General features: G+C 48.3%; 7 protein-coding genes across 7 annotated transcripts; 3 read left to right on the forward strand and 4 right to left on the reverse strand.

Moving 5' to 3' along the window:
• Positions 1–118: 118 nt before the first annotated feature.
• K452DRAFT_235356 (uncharacterized protein) lies at positions 119–2,372 on the reverse strand (the record flags this gene model as incomplete). The annotated part of the gene is made up of 3 exons (XM_033537428.1): positions 119–490; positions 614–1,360; positions 1,410–2,372. The coding sequence occupies 3 exons, from the start codon at positions 2,370–2,372 to the stop codon at positions 119–121; spliced, it is 2,082 nt and encodes a 693-aa protein (XP_033393517.1).
• A 4,214-nt stretch (positions 2,373–6,586) lies between these two features.
• On the forward strand, positions 6,587–7,540 carry K452DRAFT_235270 (uncharacterized protein; the record flags this gene model as incomplete). The annotated part of the gene is made up of 2 exons (XM_033537421.1): positions 6,587–7,037; positions 7,137–7,540. 2 exons carry the CDS (start codon positions 6,587–6,589, stop codon positions 7,538–7,540), a joined length of 855 nt encoding a protein of 284 aa, XP_033393518.1.
• Positions 7,541–8,647: 1,107 nt separating this feature from the next.
• On the forward strand, positions 8,648–10,447 carry K452DRAFT_312175 (uncharacterized protein; the record flags this gene model as incomplete). Its single annotated transcript, XM_033543530.1, has 6 exons — positions 8,648–8,861; positions 9,036–9,444; positions 9,475–9,601; positions 9,648–9,649; positions 9,884–10,175; positions 10,226–10,447. 6 exons carry the CDS (start codon positions 8,648–8,650, stop codon positions 10,445–10,447), a joined length of 1,266 nt encoding a protein of 421 aa, XP_033393519.1.
• A 590-nt stretch (positions 10,448–11,037) lies between these two features.
• On the forward strand, positions 11,038–11,754 carry K452DRAFT_312176 (uncharacterized protein; the record flags this gene model as incomplete). The annotated part of the gene is made up of 1 exon (XM_033543531.1): positions 11,038–11,754. The coding sequence occupies one exon, from the start codon at positions 11,038–11,040 to the stop codon at positions 11,752–11,754; it is 717 nt and encodes a 238-aa protein (XP_033393520.1).
• A 1,287-nt stretch (positions 11,755–13,041) lies between these two features.
• K452DRAFT_301761 (uncharacterized protein) lies at positions 13,042–14,959 on the reverse strand (the record flags this gene model as incomplete). Its single annotated transcript, XM_033542494.1, has 4 exons — positions 13,042–13,501; positions 13,555–13,603; positions 14,799–14,824; positions 14,874–14,959. 4 exons carry the CDS (start codon positions 14,957–14,959, stop codon positions 13,042–13,044), a joined length of 621 nt encoding a protein of 206 aa, XP_033393521.1.
• A 565-nt stretch (positions 14,960–15,524) lies between these two features.
• K452DRAFT_361738 (uncharacterized protein) lies at positions 15,525–16,558 on the reverse strand (the record flags this gene model as incomplete). The annotated part of the gene is made up of 2 exons (XM_033546448.1): positions 15,525–16,385; positions 16,445–16,558. The coding sequence occupies 2 exons, from the start codon at positions 16,556–16,558 to the stop codon at positions 15,525–15,527; spliced, it is 975 nt and encodes a 324-aa protein (XP_033393522.1).
• Positions 16,559–19,349: 2,791 nt separating this feature from the next.
• Positions 19,350–20,456, reverse strand: K452DRAFT_312180 (uncharacterized protein; the record flags this gene model as incomplete). The annotated part of the gene is made up of 3 exons (XM_033543532.1): positions 19,350–19,375; positions 19,430–20,362; positions 20,420–20,456. The coding sequence occupies 3 exons, from the start codon at positions 20,454–20,456 to the stop codon at positions 19,350–19,352; spliced, it is 996 nt and encodes a 331-aa protein (XP_033393523.1).
• Positions 20,457–21,842: the final 1,386 nt, after the last annotated feature.

A 21,842-nucleotide genomic window follows, 5' to 3' on the forward strand; every position in this document is an offset into this window, starting at 1 on the left:
CATTAAAGTAAGCGAAAGCAAAGCCATATTAAAAGCCCCAGGATATGCATTTATTGTTTATCGTCTTCAAAATCGAATTAACAATGCTAAAGTAACCCAGTACTGCACCATCCAACACTTACGACAGAATCTTCCTCCCTTTCTCCAAATCTTCAATTTCCTTCATCAGCTGCGTCCGCCTGCGCTTGACCAACGTATCATCCTTGGCAATCTGATCCAGTTGCTCTTCCGATAGCTTACTTACAAAAGTGGGAGAAAAAAGCTTGAGAGGCGTGTCGGGGCCGGAAATGAGATGGTATGTGGCTGCTTGCATACACAAAGCGTCTACAACGCGTTTACGTGCAACCTTGTAGTATGCCTTAAGTATGTCGTGGAGCTCTTGGACGGTGTGTTGTTTGTTGCTCATGGTGTGGGTTTGCTTGATGTCATCGAGCCTGACCAACATTGAGTTGGAGTAACATGAATGGCTGAATGACTTTTTTTCTGCCACCTTGCGGTCGCGCTCCTGCCGGCTTATTGTGGGTTAGTGTGTAGGCAGCTGCCAGTGCATATATCAGTGTACTTACAACTTTTGCAGATTTTCGTTGAAGTAATGGTTTTGGGTTGCAGGAACTCCGAGTCTTTCCACCTCAAGGATAAACCTCACGTGCTCAAATGCCTTCTGGTACCTCTCTACCAGGTTTTCCATGAGAACAGACTTGATTTTCTCGCGGACATTGCCATTCGGGCAAACGTGCTTGAGGAGTGTGTTGATGAAAATATGGGTTATTACCACAATATCCGAGATGTAACCAAGCGCCAGGCCGTCCCAATTTTTAGATTGTGCTTTCATCGTCATCGCAAGGAGGGATGGATCGAACTGGCCAAGCTCAAAACCACGAGAGTGGGTGTAGACGTGCGTTATCCAACGTAGGATGCCGTTTTGTTTCGGGTAAGGCAGTTTCGACTGGTGATAGAGGATATCGTCAAGCTCTTCAGCATCTTTCGATTGACTGAGAGTCCCGTTCTCTTTTTTCACTTCTTGATTGTGTTCTCCAATTTCCTCTCCGTTGATTTCCCCTTCAATATTTTCTTCTTGGTCCCAACCTTCCTTGAACTGGTAGGTGTGACCATACAGCGCGAAGGATTCGGAGAGCTCCTCGTTGCGGTTCACGACTAGTGTAGCGATTTTGAGATCTGGAAGCTTTGTGAAACAGTCGTCAAAATATTTTGCGTCGAGGGCTTTGTTGGTGACGATCTGGAAGTTGGTAGCAATGTCGATGAGGAACCTTGACTGCTCCGCTGGCGTGTCACGCTTCGGTCCAAGCTTTTCTAGTGACTTCTTACATTCCTTAAGCTTCTTGTTGACTTCCGATTTGACCTTTACAAGTGTTAGCTCAGAAATATTGTAGTGGGCAACTTTAACATACCTTCGGAAATTCTTGACGAATATGCCTCGCGAGAAGCTCTTGCAGCCGTTCTCTCAACGACGTCACACCAACACGGTCCAGTGGTAGGCTATTCCAGGGTGCTTGAGTTTTGAAATATATCTCTTCTGAGGAGTACCGGTCGAATTTGGGGTCCAGTACGTCTTTCTGCCCGGGGTTTTTAACTAAACACCATCCAAGGAATAGTTGGTGTGACCTGCCCTCGACCATGTCCACTACATTGGCCTCAGCACCTGGGTCTACAAGATCAGGCTTTGTGAGAACACCCAAAGTTCTCTGACCCTCTTTGTCGACTTCCTCGGCCATTTCCAGGATCAGCTGTGTGGCAGGATCTACGTTGGCCGGTACCACAGTGAGCATAATGGAGCGAGGATTTGCCATGTAGGATCCGACCATGGACTTTACGAACGCCTTGTCTTCTTGAGTCGTCAAGTCCTTGGTGACACGCTGGAAAATCCCGGGTACGTCGATAACGGCAAAGTGTTCCTTGTCTAGACCTGCGACCTCGATGCTCAAGACGTCCGAGGAGAATGTCTTAAGAGGGCCTCCACCCTGGGACGAGACGCCCATAACTTCCTGCGCCTCGCGCATGATGTCTGCGAATGTATCTTTGTCGAGTTTCTTAATATCCGTTTTTTTCCAGGCACGTATAGTTTCAACATGGTCGGGTAGAGCATCTTTTCCAGGAATCACGGAGACAGAGACCGATTTGGTGGTCGCGCGACGGAAGGTAATCTGTGTTGCGAACCTGGTGCACAACCCGCTGTCTCGTGGAAATGGGAGACGCGTCAGACCTTCGAGAACTGAGGATTTGCCGCTGGATTGATCTCCGACAACGACAATCTGTGGAAGGTCGATGTGGTGGCCGACATTGCAAGCAAAGAGTTTATCGATCTTTGCAAGCATGGAAGGATCTACGAGGGAATGAACGACGGTCTTTGTCATTATGGGTAGATGATATCGAATGTTTCGTGGCACGTGTGATTGTAGATGGACTTGAGGAAAAGGGTTTTGGTTACGAGAATGAGAACTGGCTTTTTCTCCATTATATACGCACTTCTCCGCACTAGGACCCCACACGTTCCAATCCAAGCACCTTGCTTATTTATCACGGCCCCTGCTTCCTTACGGGAGACCAAACACAAGCGCCCTTGCTGTGTCAAAACTAGCCAATAATACGTCAAAGAGCGGCGAAAAAACTTTAGGTGATTTCAGTGCCGCAAAACCCCTGTAAAAACGCACCGCCCGCATGTCTCCTTACCTCGCTTCCCAGCTACTCAAGCATCCGCACCACAATATGTTGTCTGTCAGTGTGTAGTGGCATGAGAAAATCGTGCTTTACTTCATCACTAGCACCGTTTTAACGCAACCAGAGAAATGCTTGAGTTTTAAAGTGTAAAATGCATATTTGACGTCACGGCAGAAGGCTCCGGAGAATTTGTCCGCCCATCAATTATGTATTAATTAAAATCTACTATACTACTGAGAGATATAACTACCTACAAGCGTATAAGTCAATCCCACGAGGGTACAAAAACAAAAATATGTATAAGATATAAGATTACTCGAGTCTCCAAGAGTAAAACTTTATATACTTTTATAGGTGTATTGTCACGTAGGGCAGGCAAATTAATATTCGGAGCTTAATAAAAGCTTACACAAGTCTCTATTTATTCTTAATACCTCGTTGGAGGAGATAAAGTATAAGCTAACTAGAAATTTCTGATCTAATATCAAGTCTCTTATTCATATAGAAATCCCTCCCTACTATATTCCATTAGTAAACTTAAGTCCTAATACTTCTTGAAGGGTTTAAATTATACCTATTAGGGATATAAATAAGAATGAATTATCCGCTTTATAAAAGAGTGGCTATCTAGGTGGCGCAGCGTGCGGGGTTTGAGCGAAAATCTATTGGTGTTGGACCCTGGGCAGCATCCCGTGACGACGCACTGTAGCTCGAGCCAGCCCGCAAGGCCTTCATCGTCACGGGTGCAGCGCGTGGCTTAATTAGCGCATGTTGCCACACCGACGAGCAGGAGGCGAAACTAAACCCACTCTAGTACATGGAGGCATTGCTGTGGCCATGATGGTTAGCCACGTATCCGTACGAGAAACAAGTCGTTCATACGCAACGGCGTCATGATTGAGGCCCTGTCCACCGCACTAAGGTACGTGGATAATAGAGCTACATGCGCTCTTCATACCAGCCATGCGCCCATGGCGGTGTATCTTCAAAGCGCACGAGCGGGGGAGCGAAAGAGTCCTTGGTGCGGCGGGGCATAGGTGTTGAGCTGGTGATGAATGGCTTGTGCTGTGCCGCTGGCACGGAGGGAGCCCGTCTTGAGCGACGAGAGAGCTCGCGGCCGCGGAGGAGGGTAGAGTGAGCAGCTTCAAGGCTTGCTTGACCGGCAACACGGTCGGGATTGGACCGCCAAGTCGACGCTATGGTTTTTCCCGTTAGACGTCGTGGTGTTAAGGTGAGTAGCGGTGACGGCCCTACCGCCTGCCTGGCCAGCTCATGTTACACCACTAACGTACGCCAGCTGCGCAACAACAATAATGCCTTCGCCGTCCCCGCGTCCATCGCGCACCCATCGCAACATGCTCGCTCCCGGGAGCCGCAAGCGCAAGCGCTCTCCATCTCTAACTCCAATTTCGTCGAGAACCTAGCCGCGCGCTCGATCTATAAGAAACGCGGCCTCCCTCTCCCACCGGCGGTAACCGCACTCGGCGCCAAAGTCACAGAATGCCGTGACGGCCCACTAACTTCGATGTCCACCAGCGTCGCCAAGCTTTACAAGGCCCTTCAACCCGATCGCGGTTAATAGGAAGATGACTCTATCGTACGGCTATGCTATGCCCTATTCTACGGTGACGCCTTCGACGTGATCGATACCGAGCCCGATGCCTTGCGCTGCATGAACAAGCAGTGGGCCGCGGCGTCCCGCACCAGCGCCGTGTATCTGCCTCGACCGAAGCTCGCCCTGACCTATGGGCAGCCAAGAGTGTCTTTCACAAACAAGGAGTTAAGGTCTTGAGATCTGGGGCCTGCGACGCGCGTCGTAGAACTTAAACCATGTGGACTGCCCATTCGTCCTCGGTTTGGGCCACAACAAGCGCTCTCATTACTGCGAGCCTTTCATTAACTTCAAAGATCAGGACTCTTCTACTTGCTGCTTATTTTACTGCACCTCCAGTTTCCTCCTCTTGGCAGGATTACCGGCGACTCGATTTTAATCTCCATGCCTCTTAAGCCGCCAGCCCGGCTGCGGCTCCTGTTACGGTATTATCCAGCATGCCAAGGTTATGACCGGCCTCGATGGCAATGCTTTGCAGCGATAAGAGAAAAGAGATGCTGGGCGCTTTGGAGGGAACTATAACGACCGTCACATCTAGAGCATTGACAGCATGGAATGGCTGCTGGGAGCGCTGTGTATCTCGGTCAGCTACGCACGTCGGCGAGAGCTAGAGCCGCGTAATTACCATGGCCGTAGCAGAAAACGCTGGGTCGCGCTCCCAGCACTGCCCAGAGACGTGCCAATGCAATCTCGAGCACCACGACGCTGATGACAGAGTTGACGGAAGGGGATCAGCGGCTCATGCCTGCCTTCTGCAGCACGTGGCGGTTGGTGTCCATTTGGGGACCGACCCACAGCGCCGAGCACGTTCTATGCGCTGCAGTTTAGAAATAGTACTATCTGGTAGGATGCCTGCCACTTCCAAGGTTTCGTACGCCGGCGAGAGCATGAGCTGGCGCTCTTTACCTTGCGTCAGAGTTACAGTGCGTCCTTACATGGAAGAGGTAGTCGGTTATTGTGGTGGACCGCGTACACGTGGCCGTCTTACTCAAGCACCCTCTAAATAACTCCAAGGCCGTTGGTACTCCCTGGTAAATGATATGCCCTATCATGCCAACGATAGTAAACTTCATATCGACAAGATGCTGCTAGCGAAGGCTAAAATTGATGGATACCAGTAAGCTTTTGCTGTTCTGGGCGAGCTTGGCGTCAGCAGTAGGAGCATAAGAAGTGGGTTAAATGAAGCAAGGTGGCGGCACTCGATAACAGCAGCATGGCTCAGAATGCTGGCAGTATGCAGATGCAGTACACGTGGCATAGAGATGGAATAGTACAGTCGGCGCAAGCGCTTAAAGGTGGTATTAATCGGCAAGGGCCGTTCACTGATGCTGATCGGTGCCTTGTTGGCGGCGTTGATGAAGACTTTGGTACAGCAAGGGCTGGCCTCGCCCGTCTCCAGCTTTACCTGTACGCCCTCTCGGCCCTGTTTTGTACCACGTCGCCCAAACTGCCCGACGCTTAGTCCGACTAAACTTGTCATTGTCGATTTCGGCCACTAGGCTATTGGTAATCACGGCCCCTAAACTCCTCATGCTAAACGATTCCGCCTTTTTTCTAAAATTATGATGAATTTGGCAATGCGCGTAATACGGAGAGAATCTAAGCCGGTTCAGCTAGTGTTATTACTACTCGTTTCTCGTTTCTCCTACATATAAAGCTGGAAAGAAAGTGTTGAAGTGTACGCAGCTTATATTGCTTTTTCTGTGGCTTATTCATTTAGCACAGGGTATAAGAGGACTCCGCCTACCGGGCTCCTAACAAGATCATGCCACACTCATTGCTATTAATTGAAACCCTATTAATTGCAACAGAAAGATAGGAAGCTTATTTCGAGAAGTTTCCATAGTTTTATATGTCGCTTGATTACCATGCACTCACGTGCGCGCCGTGTACGCATGATGAGCTAGATCCTACCGAAGAGAAGGTTGGATTCGAGAAATGAATCGAACACCCTTTTCTATTGAATCTCGAGCTAAAAGGTCCACTAGCGCTAGTTCTAACTTGTGCATGCATGCCTTGCATTTAGGACAACGCGCGTCGTAGGGATTCAAAGCCCTGTAAAATAAAGCAGAGTATGAACTGAGAATAGTCGCTAGCATTTTGGTCACTAAAGCGTGGCCCGCGTTCCAATGACGCATTATCCTTACATAAATTGCTACGCAAATATTACAATGCTTGCAGGTAAGGGAACAATGCGTATATAAAGGCTCACTTGCAAGCTTTTATTGAACATCTACTATTTCCAAAGATAATTGATTAGCTTCTTTGACCCATCATCAACTTCAAAATCTGGATCTCATGTTTTCCTGCAACTGCGGTCGACACTTTTACGCTTCTCGTGCACTGGAGCAGCACCAGAGAGCCAAGCGCCACTTTGTTCATGCTAGTCAGTTCCGTTGCTGCGACTGCGAGCGAGACTTCATCAGCGAGCGGGCTCTAGAACAACATTTAACAGACAAGATACATAACATCCCACAACGCCGGACCTCAGACCGGTTTTGCGAGCAGTGTAACCGCGAATTTGGAAGCGTTCGGGCGCTAGAACAGCACAATAGTTCGCTTGTCCATCAACCGCTCAGCAACATCAAATGCATCGGCGGTAGATCAGGAAAACGGGGATGTCAGCGCCGCTTCAGCAGCCCTTCAGCGCTGCTACATCATCTCGAGAGTGGCGCTTGTTCATCAGGTCTCAACAGACAGAAGCTGAATGCAGCAGTACAAAAAAATGATATCGACCGAACTATTACAAGTTTGGAAACCTGCATCGGCGACATACCAGGAGAGACCTCTCGGGTACCATATAGTGCTCAAGGGTCCGCCTTCGCCACACCTTCGACCATCTCAATAGCTGGCATTGAATTTACACCTGCTACTAGCACCACTGGATCTGACCTGCTTCAGTCGCAGATCCTAACCCTTCAATCAGGAAATTCAAACTCTTCTTTTCCACTTTCAGGGTCTAAAGCCTGCCCGTTTTGCCCATCATCTCGTCCTCCGTTCTCTACAATTGCGTCCTTAAACCAGCATCTCTCGTCGCCAGCTCACGACCCTAGGGTATTTCATTGCCCAGTATCCCTCTTCTCCTCTACAGAAAAGTCGAAAGCAAAATCCTTCTCTACGCTCAGCGGCCTAACGCAACATCTCGAAAGCGGAGTATGTGGAGAGGGGCTAGGAACGCTTCGGAAGGCAGCTGAGCTTTTAGAACGGAAACTTTATGAGATGGGGATGAGAAAGGTTAAAATTTTGAAGTAGAAACAACCAGTCACGAAGTCTGGATTGAGGGTAAGCGATACCTACCGTTATCACTGCACGATACTCAGCAACAGGGCTTGGGAGGGTGTGGAACCTTTCCACTGACAGACGTTGGCGTGTAGTATTATCCTACTTAGGAAACCCAAAAACCTTACATCAGTCTTCAATGGATCTAATTGTACGAAAGAAAGCTGGAGGATTACAGGGAAGAGTGTAGAAGAGTATAAGGTAGAGTAGACGATAAGTATGTTGAGGAGCCAATTGTTACGATGCTGCTTATTAGGAGGTGATGAACCTTTAATAAAGAAGTTTGTTTAATACTGTTTGGATTCTATATATACTATTTCAATCTTCTTTTTCATTCGCCTATGCTATAGACAAGTGCTCGAGCTGCCGAAAAGTGTGAGGATTAATCTAGAATACTACTACTAGCGACTATCTGATCTTCCACGCTTGTATACAGTAGGCAGGCTAGCGGCGAAATAGGATAGTAATATGAAGATATATAATGTCTTGACTATGTCGCAATCATATGACTAACAAATTTCAATCAGTCTAACGAGTGATATGGGTAATGAGCATGGGTTCAGCTTTAGGCGTTTCCACCCTTTCTACCGACATTCTCTAGTAAATCTCTTTTGAAATTCTTTTACAGTCGTGCGTGCGTCCTTAAAGTTTTAAGTAATGCTCTATACGTGTGCGAAGCTTTTGGAAAGGGAAAAAGTAAAATTATACACTATAATCCAGTTCGTTACCGTGTCAACCGGCACTAATTTTTCTATTATAAGCGAGATTATCCATTCTTACCTTTTATCTACTATCCTACTACAATCCTTTTATGAAGAGAATCGGAGAGTTGGTCTGGCTATACAGTTAATTCTAAGCCCGTTTTAGATTATAGAAGACTACGGAATTCCCAACCAAACGCGGATGTCATAAAAATGTATCGTAGATGATGAGCATAATGCTACAGGTTGAAAGTATTTGTGGACCCATCTCCGGTAGTATAGTATTGTAGAAGCGGTATGCAAAGGCTTTAGAGAACCTACGTAGCCTACAGGCAGCGGAAAACACTTCGAGAATTGTTATTCATCTTCTTCAACCAGCATGACTATCCACGACCCCTTTATTCCAAACACGGCTATAAACAACCTAACATCGACTAGTCCAACACACCGGCTCAACCCAATTGACCGTATCAGGGCCAACGGAATGGGCGACTATATTTCTCTTCCTCAACTCGTGGTTTGTGGTGATCAGTCTGCAGGAAAGAGCTCGGTTCTAGAAGGAATTACTGGAATACCTTTCCCGCGACAAGATGGTCTTTGCACCAAGTTTGCAACAGAAATCATTCTTCGACACAGCTTTGAAATTTGATATACTACAGCCTCTATAATTCCTCATCTATCTAGAAGCGAATCTGAGAAGGAGCGGTTCTCTACTTTTCAACGGGAACTTTCTGATTTCTCCGATTTGCCGTAAACAATCTCGGGAGCCGCGACTAAGTTACAGCTCCATGGCACTGGAAGCATTACTGATGGCCCAGCCTTTGCTGCCGACGTGTTGCGTATCGAGGTCGTTGGGGACACGGGACTTTACTTAACGGTAGTTGACCTCCCTAACCACATCTCGGTAGCGAACGAGGAACAAACTGAGGCCGACATCGAAATGGTTTACAGCCTTGTTAATACATACCTGGAAAGCAGTCGGACTATCATTTTAGCTGTTATTCAAGCAAACAAAGATATCGCCAATCAAGGTATCATCCATCGAGCACGCCGGCATGATTGGGACGAGAAGCGTATTGTGGGAATTATCACGATGCCAGATTTAATTAATCGCGGTATCGAGGGACGCATTGCTCTCCTAGCTAGAAATCAAGACACTACGAAGCTGAAGCTTAGGTTCTTCTAAAAAACCTAGATCCGACACAGTTGGAAAGCGGTATCACACTTGCAGATCGCAAACGCCTCGATTAGGTACACGATCCTCGATTCAGAGCCGGAATCTAAGCGTAGACAGTTAAATGTTAGCAAAGAGTACGATAGATGGATCAAAGAGGTAAAGATGCCCTTGAAAACATTTTGGCTATGCTGACGTTAAAAAGGTGTACGTAAGAACTAGGGACAAGAAACTTCCGGGAAACTATAACCATTCCCTTCTGCCTGAACTGTTTCATAAACAGTCCTCTCTCTGGGAGAGTATCGCCTTGAGTTACGTCTAAGCAGTATTATACCTCGTCGCCAGCTTTTTAAAGAAAATACTCTGCCAAACAGTCGCTGAAGATTCTGTCCGCGAGGAACTGTATTAGTTGATCGCGTCAAAACTCGAAAAGAACAACAGGGTCGCAGACGAAGAACGTAAAAAGCTTCTCAGTAACGAGAAGTGCCAACCGATCACGTATAACTATTATTATACGAACAATATCCAGAAAGCAAGACAAGAGCCGCTAAAAACCTCTATCGGCACATCCATTAAGTCTATCATGGAAGAGGACTGGAATAGGAAATTTCATATCAGCAATACCTCTATAGATGCTGAAAAGCTTCTAGCCGCAATGCAAAAGCGCGTCGTTGTCACCATGGATAAACAAGCTTTCGCCGAGGCTGCCGCAGAACTTGCTAGGTATTATAAGGTAAATGTTGTTCGAGCGTTGAATCTCTTCCATAATGATAATATAAGCAGGTGGTATTGAAGACTTTCGTCGACAATATCTGCCGGCAGGTCTTTGAGCGACACGTAATTGCTGAGCTTCCTAATGTGTTCTCTCCGGCTACAGTCATAGGGTTCGGTAATGGCGATCTTGTGCGTATCGCTTCTGAACAGCCTTGTCAGACAGAACGCCGGGCGAAGCTGAAAAGGCTTGTAGAGGGTTTGAGAGAAAGTCTTAAGGAGTTGGGGAGATAGGATGAGCTTTCTTTCCTTGGTAGTGGTTAATGTTCTCTTCTTCCTTCCCTTTCCTTACAGAAAGCCTCGGTTTATTGCTAGATTCTATTTTCAATCCGCTACATTTGGTTTTCCTCACTTCTTCGGGAGGGGTTTCCAAATTTATTACGTAAATGCGAGAGGGGCTTTATACAGTACGCTGTTAGTTCAATTAAACGTTGTTAACTATTACCGTGCAAGTACCACGTGTAGGTACGGTATTTTCATTCTCCCTCAAATCGTCCTTTTCTTCTAACTGCAAGGAATAATTTTAGTCCATACCTATAACTATACTCTCCTAAATACTAACAGATTAAGGGCTGTACGTTTTCTAGTACTAGATCTTTAAGATGTAAGGTTGATGCCAGGGGATAACTTCTACTCATGCAAAGTGTTTAGTTAAAAAAGCCCTTACGCTAAGATAGCTCTAGTGTGTCTTAGAGAATTTTCCTTGCCTACAAAAGAATTGACAGTACTTTATATATAAAACTAGAGGCAAGTGGAATGCTAGCGATACTAACTCTCGATTATTTCATGCTCGATCATTCCATACTCTACAGGAGAGAATCAAAATGGTACAAAATTTCTCTCTCAGACATTGCATTCCATTTTCAAGGTTGTTCCCAATCAAGCCGGTGCTACGCTCTCTCGGACCACTTGGCAGTTCCCTTTACACGATCTATGATTGTAAAGTTTTCAAGAGACACCTCGAGGGGCTTTCAACGGGCCTAGGAAACCACATCACGCGGCGGCAGAACAGAAAATCCGTTATCTTAAAGCATCTGCCCTCACCATCATCAACACCTATCTCTATAGCTGAAAACGCGACGTCCGCTATTGCCGATCACGACGATATAGCCAAGTCGCTATCAACACCGCTTTTAGTCTATTCGGACGGCAGCTTGGTTAATAAGAAACTCGCTGCAGCTGCTGTAGCACCTTCCATCGATATAACCTCGCAAGCATGCTTGGACCGAAAAAGTGGCTTCACGGCAAACACAGCCGAGCTTGTAGCAATCTGGATGGCCGTTGATATTGCCACTCAAGCCAAACACCAAGAGGCTGTAGTTTTCACCGATAGCCAAGCAGCTCTCCACATGATTCGAGATACGAAAAGAGCTTCAAAGGATGATATCGTCAGACTAGTTACCAGAAGCTTAGCGGATGCTCATTCTACGGGGTTAAATATCAGGCTGCAGTGGGTGCCCGCACACAAAGGGATCCTTGGGAATACTAAAGCAGACAAACTTGCAAAGAAGGCGGCAAAGTCACAGCCGAAAAGCTTGTAAAGACGAAAGGAGAAGCACATACATTAATTGAATTCTAAAGTTTTTCACGCAATACAGAGGCAGAAGGGTTAAGTAGCGCCTAAATTACCCATAAGCAAAGCTTTTTGCGCCAAAGGAGGAGAAGGCATTACCTACTTTCTAGAAAGCCCAGCACCCGCATCCATTAGCTCACTGCTTCATAGCTAAACCTTAGCACCGCAGGATACGCCATGCTTTCATACATCCTCCGCTCTGCTCACCCACTCTTCTGATAGCTCTTAAAAAAAAAACTCAATAATTGCCCGGTCATTCTCGGTCCGGTCAAACCTGTTCCGTCTACATCAGGTACAAACTCGGAGGTGACGTGTGCGGCACTCAAGGATAAAGTGTGGTAGTATAACAGTGCACTCCTCGCACCGATGGCGCCCCGGCAAGCTACACCAACGGGCGTGCACATATTCGTGGTGCTGCTGCAGCTGGCATATAGGGTCCCTAATGTCAATGACACCGTAAGGTGTGGGAGGGGATGCCGGAACGGAAGCAGGCTCCGGTTTAGGACGGGGCGACGTTGGCAATAGTATTGGTGGGTACTAGAGGCGATTATAGCTCGTCACGCCACGCAGACGAAGTAGTGGGCTCATTTTCTTCAACTTCCTCCACAACGGCGTTACCGTCGCTGTGATCGCCGTGGTCAGCTTTGGCTGCAGGGTCGCGGGCCGCAATCTTCTCCGCCCTGGCGAGCAAGCGATATGAAGCCAAATATTCGCAGGTGCATGCTCTCCAGCGTTTGCCGCAGACGTAGCAGAACTAGGCTCCGCAAATACATCTAGGGTGATTCGGTAAGCGAGAGCAGGCGATGGGAAAGGTGGAAACTCACGTGATGTGGTAGCAGCCGTACTGAAGTTGGACGATTCGCCAGCAACTATAGCAACGCTGCCGGTGATTCTCGGCCGCGGTCTGTAGCAGCCGATGCAGTGCCGAGTCGCTAGGGCAATTGCCAGCGTGCGCGGCGGCCTTGCATGTGGTGTAGGTGCGAATGCGACAGACGGCGTACACGGCGACGTCGCCGTGAATATTTTCTCGCAGGATAAAGGCAGAGCAGCCGGGTGCGCAGCAATACGTGCGGTTCGGCGTCTCCCACTTCACGCGCTTCTGCCCAAATGCTCGCAGCGTGGCCGGCGGTAGGAAGAGGCGCGCCGAAGATGGCGAGATGGGTAGGTGACATCAGTGTGGCGGGAACAAAGCCTCGTCTTTGGTCGCGGCCTGGAAGAGATGGTCGGTGCACTCACGGCAGTATTCGTGCCCGTATCACAGCCGCGCCACGTCGAAGGACTTCTGCTCCTCGCCGCATATCTCGCATACTTGGTCGACCGTTCCTTCCGTCCGCCTCCTCACGCCCCTATGCGCTGATGACTGGGCCGTTCCAACGTTTAGCTTTTTAACGAGCACCGCCGAGCTCTCTTCTTTAGAGTTGTTTGACGCTGCTAGCTTCGCCGGCTCCTCTACGTCGCCGCCGTCCGCAAGGCCCGCTGTGCACTGCTCCTGCCCCGACAGTTTTTGCGCCAGCGAGCGGTCGCGTATGGCGACGTCTTCCGCTTGAGACCCCTCGGCCAAGATGTGTCGGTCAGTCTGAACGGCGTCGGCGTTGCTCCTTCCCATTATGCCGTCCCTTAGGATTTGTATGCCCTCTTCGAGCTCCCATCTGTATAGCTGCAGCGCATAGTCCGGGTCGCCGACCTTGCCTTCCATGCCTTTCCCTTGTGATCTACTAAGGCCGTGTGTATATCTTCGAGCTGCAACTGTAGCACCAGCGTCGCGGACTGTGCATTCAGTGCTTGTAGCTCCTCGGAAAGGAAGTTGGCCATGTTTCCTTGAATAGAAAGTTAGCAATTGATGCGATTTGCGGTCCGTAATGGCCTCGAATTGCGCAGTGGACGGAAGAAAAAAAAAAAAAAAAAAAAACAGTTTATTTAAGTATCATAGACGTGCGTTCGTACAGACTGCTCGTTCGTAAGGACCGTCTGCCACCAAAAATCTATTTCGCTTGCGGTCCATAACATATGCAAAGGTAACGTCATGTAGCAGCAAGGGAATGATGCTTTGCTGGGTATAGAAGCCCCCGAGGTCGCGACGTGAGGGAGATAACCTGCCCTCTTCGACGTATCCGAATCCTAGACGGTAGTGAGAAGCTTGCTGGCTCCCAAGAAGCTCCGTTAACTTTTCCTGGGCTAAACAGTTCGGACGCTGTTTCTGCATTCGCTTTAGGCGGGAAGGGAGAAATGAGAAAGCTGGGACTCTGCAGCGGGGTCGCTTACGGCTTGTGATGATGACTCAGCATACACACGTCGCAAGGAAGAGTTTTAAATTCCGTGAGGTTCACCACCGCAACCTACAGTTGCTCCATACATACTCCTGTATGATGAAGCCGACCTACTATTACGATTTACACATCTAGCTTAGTACATGTACGTTCTTAACTCACTTACCCCGCAACCAGCCCAGTATCGGACCGATGCCGTTGGAATGAACCTTTGATTAACTCAGCCTCCTAGGTCCGCGCCCAAGTCACCGAATATACATACGCGCACTACTCTAAAGCTGCCCCTTACCATCTCACGAACATCGCCTGCCCACAATGCTCCGAACAGTAACTGTTGGCCTTTACACTTTATAAGCATACACTTTAAACACGAATGCGACGGGTGGAAGACGTCAGTTATTCGATTTAAACGCTGGACTTCGTATATAAAGCGCTTTCAATTACCGCGCTAAAGCCAGACTTTTTATAACGAGCTCGTATTAAGCAACGTATCATTATCGCTTAATACCTGCTCGGCGTCCCCATATGCCGCGTACATTGACGGGGCATTGGAGTTGGAATTGTTGGAATTGTGGAGGTCAGAGTCGCCTCTAGCGAATCTGTCGCTTGATATATTTGGAAAGAACATGTATTCACGATGCTGTGTTGTGTATTCAACCGGCATATTCGATTGCATATATGCGGAGGAAGAGAGCTCGAAGGCCTCGGAGGAATCATTTTGGCCATCGAACGGCAGCACCCGTACCTGGCTCGGCGATTCGATGCTTGTCTCTGGTTAAAGTCGTTAGCGGTCCATAGTGCTGGCAGGGGGAATTTTTACATGCCGTGGGCCTGGGGAAGATTGTAAGTGTCCATTGAAGTGTTGCAATGGTCGGCCGCAGTGTGCGAACCGGACCAAAAGGACATGGCGGCTAATTCTGGTTCGTAAGCCGCAGGGTCGAAGAGGCTTTGCCCACCGAGCAGGTTCAATGCAGCAGGCCCCGCATTTTGTGTTAGTTCTGCGCCGAAAGGCTCGCTCTGTGTCTGCTTAGGGTATTGAATACTGTTCCCTCGCCCGCCGGCTGGCCAACATAAAGACTGCTCTTGGAAATCGCTTTCTGCCGCGCTGTGACGAGCGCGCTTTGCCAATCTTCCCAGGTCTTCGCAATCTTTTCTAACAAGGGAGACGTTCTCTTTTTGAATAATTTTTCTCAGACGAAGTGACTCGAAATCAATATGCAGGCGTAAAAGCCTCGTCAGTCCGGTATCCATAACAGCAAGCTGCGACATGTCGATTCCAGCGGTGACCAAGATCTCGATAATACATTTTAATGTCTAAAAGTCCCATTCAGACTTCCTAGGGTCATCTTCGGGTTTCCGTTCTTTTCGAAATTCGGCGCAAACTGCCTCAACCTCGGCGGTATTTAATGTGGTTTCCCAGCTAGGGAATATTCCTCAGGTGCTAGTCTTAAACGAGATGATTACAGGGTACTTACAGTGTTGAACAATCGCTACTTATCTCAAGTACGCGACCAATGCCAAGCTTCTTCGCCAACGTTATGTATCTGTTGGTTCTGGTTGTTATTTGTCTGATGTGCTGGCGAGTTTCTCCAGTGGCATCTACTAATACATCGTACGCATAGCTCCGGGAACTTCGGCCGGCAACTTTCTTCTCAGGAACGATAGGTGACTGCTCTAAGGAGTCAGCACAGTGCGAAAAGAGGAGGCAGAATATTCTATGCGCGTAGATAATGGCTCGCTCATTTTGCTTATTCCTCTTATACCAAAGTCCGAGGCTCTTCATGACGCAAGACATTAAATCTCCAGAGGATACAGGGTTGTGCTCTGTCTCCGTAGGAGTCTGTACGAAAAGAGACCAGTGGATGTTGCCTTTGAGTTCCTTAATTGGCGGATTCGGAGGGAGCCTGGCATGCCTTAGGCTCGCTAGACCCAGTGTGACATTTTCCTGGTTAACTTGCGGGGCCTTTCGGCCTCTAACAGGCCTTTTTTCCACGGAGGGGTGCTGAGGGGGGCTGAACTGTTGATCACAAGATATATTCTGACCTCTTTGGACTCCTGGAGAGACCTCAGCAGATTCGGCCAATCGAGAAATAGGCTGGTTTCCTCGGATAGGAAAGATTGAGGCCGAAACAGATCCTCTCAAGTCCATTGGCTCCGAATCTCCACGCTGATCTCGGGGATCTTTTCGAGTACTGCCTAACATTCCAGTTGGTCTTCTGGTCTCCAAATCCCATGTCAGCGAAGCTGCGTCCAGTCTGAATTGATTTGGGATAAGCTCGGGAACTTTTTCAAATAGTTCCGCCAAGAAGCTTAAGAGACGGCTTCTCCGGTGCTAAAAATTCAAAAAAACGTTGTAGCAATGTTCGTTGGCACGGCAGGAGCTTGGCTTACTGGTGTTTCTAAGACCATGGAGAGATCCACACGGCTGAATAGGTCAAGGCTTTGGTCAAAATCCTTGTCCATTTCATGACGAGTAGCAGGGTTAGTGTTGCGATTGGACGACATTCTTCACGGATATCTTAGCAGAGTTGATCTCAAATCTTCAGTTGAAGGGAAAGATAGGACAGGGGCTAGTATACGTAATAAGTAATGGCGCCAAGGCGATTTCATAAGTAGTGGGTGGCTTATATGTTCGATTCTAGGAATTGAGGGAGGCGCATTAATCAAACTTCGATCTGCATCAACAAGCTCCCATAGCTTTCGCGCGGTGGATTGGACGACCGTACGTTATACGCAATAGTGTTAGCCAAAGCTCCAGCATTTCGGGACAAATTTCGTACTGTCGTGCGTTGCAAGGGAATTAACTGATGCAGTACCTCCCTTGGTTCCTGCTAATGGGTACTTGAACTCTCGAACGGCCATTGGAGAGAAGAATTAAGTCGGACGCAACCGGGGACCCCAAAAATACATGCATTCAATCCAAGCTACATATCTGTCACCCATATCGTGCACGTAAGGTTGCAACTCCTCATTCGACAACGTGTCGCACAGCTGCACGGGCTACCTGTACGCTTGGCTGGATGGTTTCACATGACGGTGGTTCGGCTCGTAGAATTAATCGAACATCCCTGTCTATTATGATTCGGTTGCCGCTTGCGCTGATTAGTGAAAGTCTATGGCGCTACTAATGCCGACCGTTATTACCCAGAAAGTGTACACATCTCGTGGTAAGCGCACATAACGTTCAAAAAGCATGCGGCCTTCTAAAGTGAAGATATCGCTGGAGGAAAGCACATTCTTGTAAGTTATTTGTCGAAGGGCGCGAGAAAGGAGTGTACGCCGCTTGTCCTTGATTAATTCTATCTTGTCTAGATTATATATCAATCCTCCTGAGTAGGCCGCGTAATTGGCAAAATAGAAGGGTAGTCTTGTGGAAAGTAGCAGGGGTCTGTTGCGATGGTGCGATAAAAAAGCAAGTAATTCACGTGATTTAGATAGTGATGGTTGACAATATATATTACCTAAATATATTATCACATTTCTCCGTCCGGCCGGGTGTACTGCATGCAAACACACTAAGAATCCTACCTAAAACTACTATCTCCTCCCCCAAAACGCCCTCTTTAGGTCTCCCGATGGCACCAGATCTATCAAACCCGTCGTTGGCGGAGGCCACGACCCTAAACACCCCGCTGACCTCTATTATTAGGAGTCCGATAACCCTAGAGACGAACACCGTAGCAAATAGTACTATTCGACGGCACGCCGCTAAGATAAAGCAAATCAAGACTACCCCCCTCCCACTCGCTTAGGACCTTGATCAAAACAACGGACCCCTATCCTCATCACTTTAAACCCTTATCCAAGAAGAGAAGCTTAAGATAAAAGTAACGGACGAATTCCTTAAAGCTTTCGCTAAAACCCTAGACTAGCAACTAGTCCGTTTCCCTACCGGCCACCAGGCAAAACTCGCCTAGGCGTTAACTAAGAACCTTCTCAACACCATCAAGCGGCACTTACTAGGCAGCACAGAGGAAACCTCTAAATCAACATACTAATCCCGGAGTTATACGGAAGCAGTTACACTAGGAGCTCTTAAGGAAACATCATACTCTCAAACCAAGGCGACTAAGTATAAGACCCTAAAGACACAGGACATAAAAGAAAAAGACAATAGGCTTTTATTAGACTCTCCCCGAACCACCTAGCGCGCAACTACTAACCCTTTACAATCAAATCAGCTATTATTACGCAACTAGACCTTACAATAGATACTATGCGAGAAGCCCAAAACGTCAAATTAGGGATAGCAATCGTTCCAAGCGGTGAAGTTACCACGTAAGCAATCCGGGGCAAAGTTAATAATATAGCCGCCCTAATTAGTGGAAAAGCAGAACTCGCACAGACCTACTATACCTACGTAGTCGCTCTCTAAATAGTTCCTCGACAGCGAAATGACTAGGGACGTGCTCGCTTGTTGGCGGGACAGCCGCATTCACGGGGCACTAGTGCAAGGCGGACCGGCGGGCAGGGCGGGGACATGCAAGCTCTGAGCGCGATGATGGCGACGGGGGAAGAGGCAGTGACACGGCTAGTTATATGCCCAAAGGGGCGCAGGCGGGTACTTGGAGCCTCCATACGCACCACCTTACAGCCCACGAGTTTCGAGCATAGTGGTACAGAACACGAGTATGTGCAAGCCATAGTCAAGCACATGGAACGACTTCCTTCTTTTCCCAGATAGAGATAATGATATCTATGTCGTGATTTTGCGTGTCCAGGGCTGCTGCGGCAGGAATTTATCGTGTTCCATTGCCATGTCCTGCTCAGCTAGCAGACTACCCGGCAGACTGGTCTATCGGGGCTAGGAAAGAAGAGCGGGAGTAGGAAACGGCCAGGCATGACGCGCAACTAGAAGTAATCTTTGATCCATTCTAAAGCCAGAAATTTTGTAATACTAGACTTTAACAAATTCCCAAACCATCTCGTCCAATTCCTAGTTTTCAACAGCCACCAGCTTCCCTTCCCCATTCTTTATTTTTGTTGCACTCCATTCATTGCAACAAAAGAGGAATACGTAAAGAAAATAGCCTGACAGCCTAGAAATATCCCTACAGCATAGTGGCTGTAAATAGTTATGAACCTAGCACGAGGGATTGTAGATTGCTGCTACCTGCGGTGGTATATACGCCTCTATCTAGGGGGGTACCTTGCTCTCTGACAGTGTCACTTTCTTGCTGTTGGGGAATGAAAACAGTGTAAGGGGATAAAGCTGTTGTATAAAAACTGAATGTAGGACTGCAAACATATTTATCCGAATACTACAAACCGAAAACCGTAAAACCCGTCCATTCCGTTAGTTTGTACCAAGCTTGGTGGATACTACAAATGATAAGCATAGCGCTTTAAATACTTTAGGAAGCCGTCAACACACACCTGTAATATTTTGTATCTGCTTCTCAAGCTCATGCTCAGAGTACCGTTCAAGGAGTTGTTCAGCCAAGGCTCGGAAGCGCTGAGACTCCTCCGGCAAGTATTGCCTATAGGCTTCTGCCACGCCGCTAAAGTCTTCCTCACCACCAAGGTCTTTTGGAACTTCATAACTGTTCACGCGCTCCAGAACAGCGTCTAAGTCACCTGGGTCTATAGGAGTTTTGCCTTCCCAGGATCGGAGCGATAAGAAAGCGACGGCGACAGGGAACGCGAATCGATGACCGAAAAGCTTGCCGAGGGATATGGAAATCTCGACTTTCTCGCGCTCTTCAGAAAGGCATCGAGGAGACGATAAGCTCTGCCTTGCGGTTCTGACTGCTCGAGCAAGAGCATTTTTTTTACGCCAATCATCGTCTTCTAACTCGGGCAACAACTTGAATAAGCCGCAACGCAAGATGTCTCTCAAAGAGATAACGCGAAATTCGACGTTCTCCATATATATGCTGCCCCGTAAGAGATATTCGCTCAGGTAATAGTGCCGCACTAGTTCTGGCCATTTACCTCGGTCGATTGGCGTGATCCTGTAGGCATCGTAGAGGGCAGTGGCAGGATAGACAGGAATGGCGAAATTGCTTGTGTCCAAGACGCAGACCTTGATGTTTTCTTCTTCCTTTCGATCATAGTCTTTCTTCAAGAGTGCATATTGAATGGCAAACAAAAGGGAGCTTGACCAGGACGTAAACTCTGAAGGAGACTCGTATCTCCACAACAGATGGTTTTCGATCATCCTTTTGGTGCCAGCAACTCCTCCAAATTCTATGTTGCGCCAATTGGTATCGTCGGGAAGTATTTGTTCGCTTGAGTTTGCTGCCAAGCCACCGCGGGAATTTTCTGAGCATGTGCGAAATAGATATCGTGGCACACGGCGCCTGGACTCTGTTTGTTGTTAGCGAAGGGCTGCAAATACCCTGGCTCTATATCAGTTCTTGCTACCTTGAAGAGTGATGAACTGCTCCTCTGACATGAACATTGTAAGGGTGGATAATTATGGTGCAAATCTTCTCTGACTCTGATGATGACGCTACGAGATAATGACTAGATAACAGAGCATGTTTATATATGGCTTTGCTGCTAAGGTGACTGGACTGCGGCACAGCGGACGCCCAAGGCTTACAAAGAGGCACAGAAAACTCCCGATGCTTACATAGAGGCACAGAAAACGCCCAAGGCTTAGAGGTATACGAAACATCCAACACTCTATATCCTCTTGCAGACAAAAACTTCTAATTATAAGCTTTGCAGCATGGGAGGTGGGGAAGGAGCATGAAAGAAAATTTTGTGCCCAGCCACACAGCAGCAAGCCGGCAACTTCGCCACCAGCCAACAAAGGCAGCGGATAATTAGACCACCCCTTCTAGACATCTGCACCGTCCGCTCCACCACCTGCCTAATCGGGTATCACGCCCGGCAGAAAGCTGTCTTCGTCGCGCGCCCGCGCCGCACACTCCTGCGGCGAATAGGAACTGGCACCCCCAATTTTGCACCAAAAATCAACCATGAAATCCCTTATCTCAACCCTGGCAGTCACAGCACTTCCAACGGCGAGTCCGCACCTAAGCTGGTTACAAACGTCGCTTTTTCGCGCTCGCAACCACGCCCACGTCGTCTGCCGCCAGCTGCTCGCGTCTCCGCCCACTCTCCGCAGCAGCTGTTCGCTCCTCCGCATGTTCACTCACTCGTTCAATAGTTGACCCTCTTCGGCAGTTGCCCTCTGTTCGCGCGCGCGGGCATCTCGCGGGCTGAAGAGGGTTGCCCCTGGCCGTAGAAGGCAATATCCACGATGTTGGGCCTGCTCTCGACCTCGTTCTCTTCACTCTCAGTGTCCTCAGTATCCTCGTCCCGCTGCTGCTACTGCTGCTGCTGACGGTGATTGGCTCGATCTGGTGTTCCCTCTTCGGTTGTCGTCCGCGTGGGCGTCCGCGGGGCCGCTGGGTGACTATTTTAGTAGTAGTCATCGTCATCTCTGATGCCTGTTGAGTGGCCTGTTGCTGAACGAGCCGAGCAAACATCCTGTGTAGCTCCTCTACCCGCTTTTGTAGATCCCCGGGGATGTTGCGTTTGCCTTTTCTCTTGCGCTTGGCCCTACGCTGGGTGGCCTTGTCGGTTCGCTGAGCGATCTCAAATTGCGAAGGATCTCTCTACGAGTTGCTGGCAGGTGCCATACTGGCATTCTATCAAGGTACTGACACCTGTACGAGCTGTTGAGGACGTGGGTACCCTCGTTAGCATATGCTTATCATCTGTCAATGCGGCAAAAGAGCTTGTAACGAGACAAGGTCAATTTCGTAGCAATGAATGCTAATTACTGCGTGGTCGGTAGCGTCGAAGTAGCTGCGTTGAACTTCAGCGAGAGCCT

Source organism: Aplosporella prunicola (assembly GCF_010093885.1).
Source record: "Aplosporella prunicola CBS 121167 unplaced genomic scaffold K452scaffold_27, whole genome shotgun sequence".
Lineage (NCBI taxonomy): Eukaryota > Fungi > Ascomycota > Dothideomycetes > Botryosphaeriales > Aplosporellaceae > Aplosporella > Aplosporella prunicola.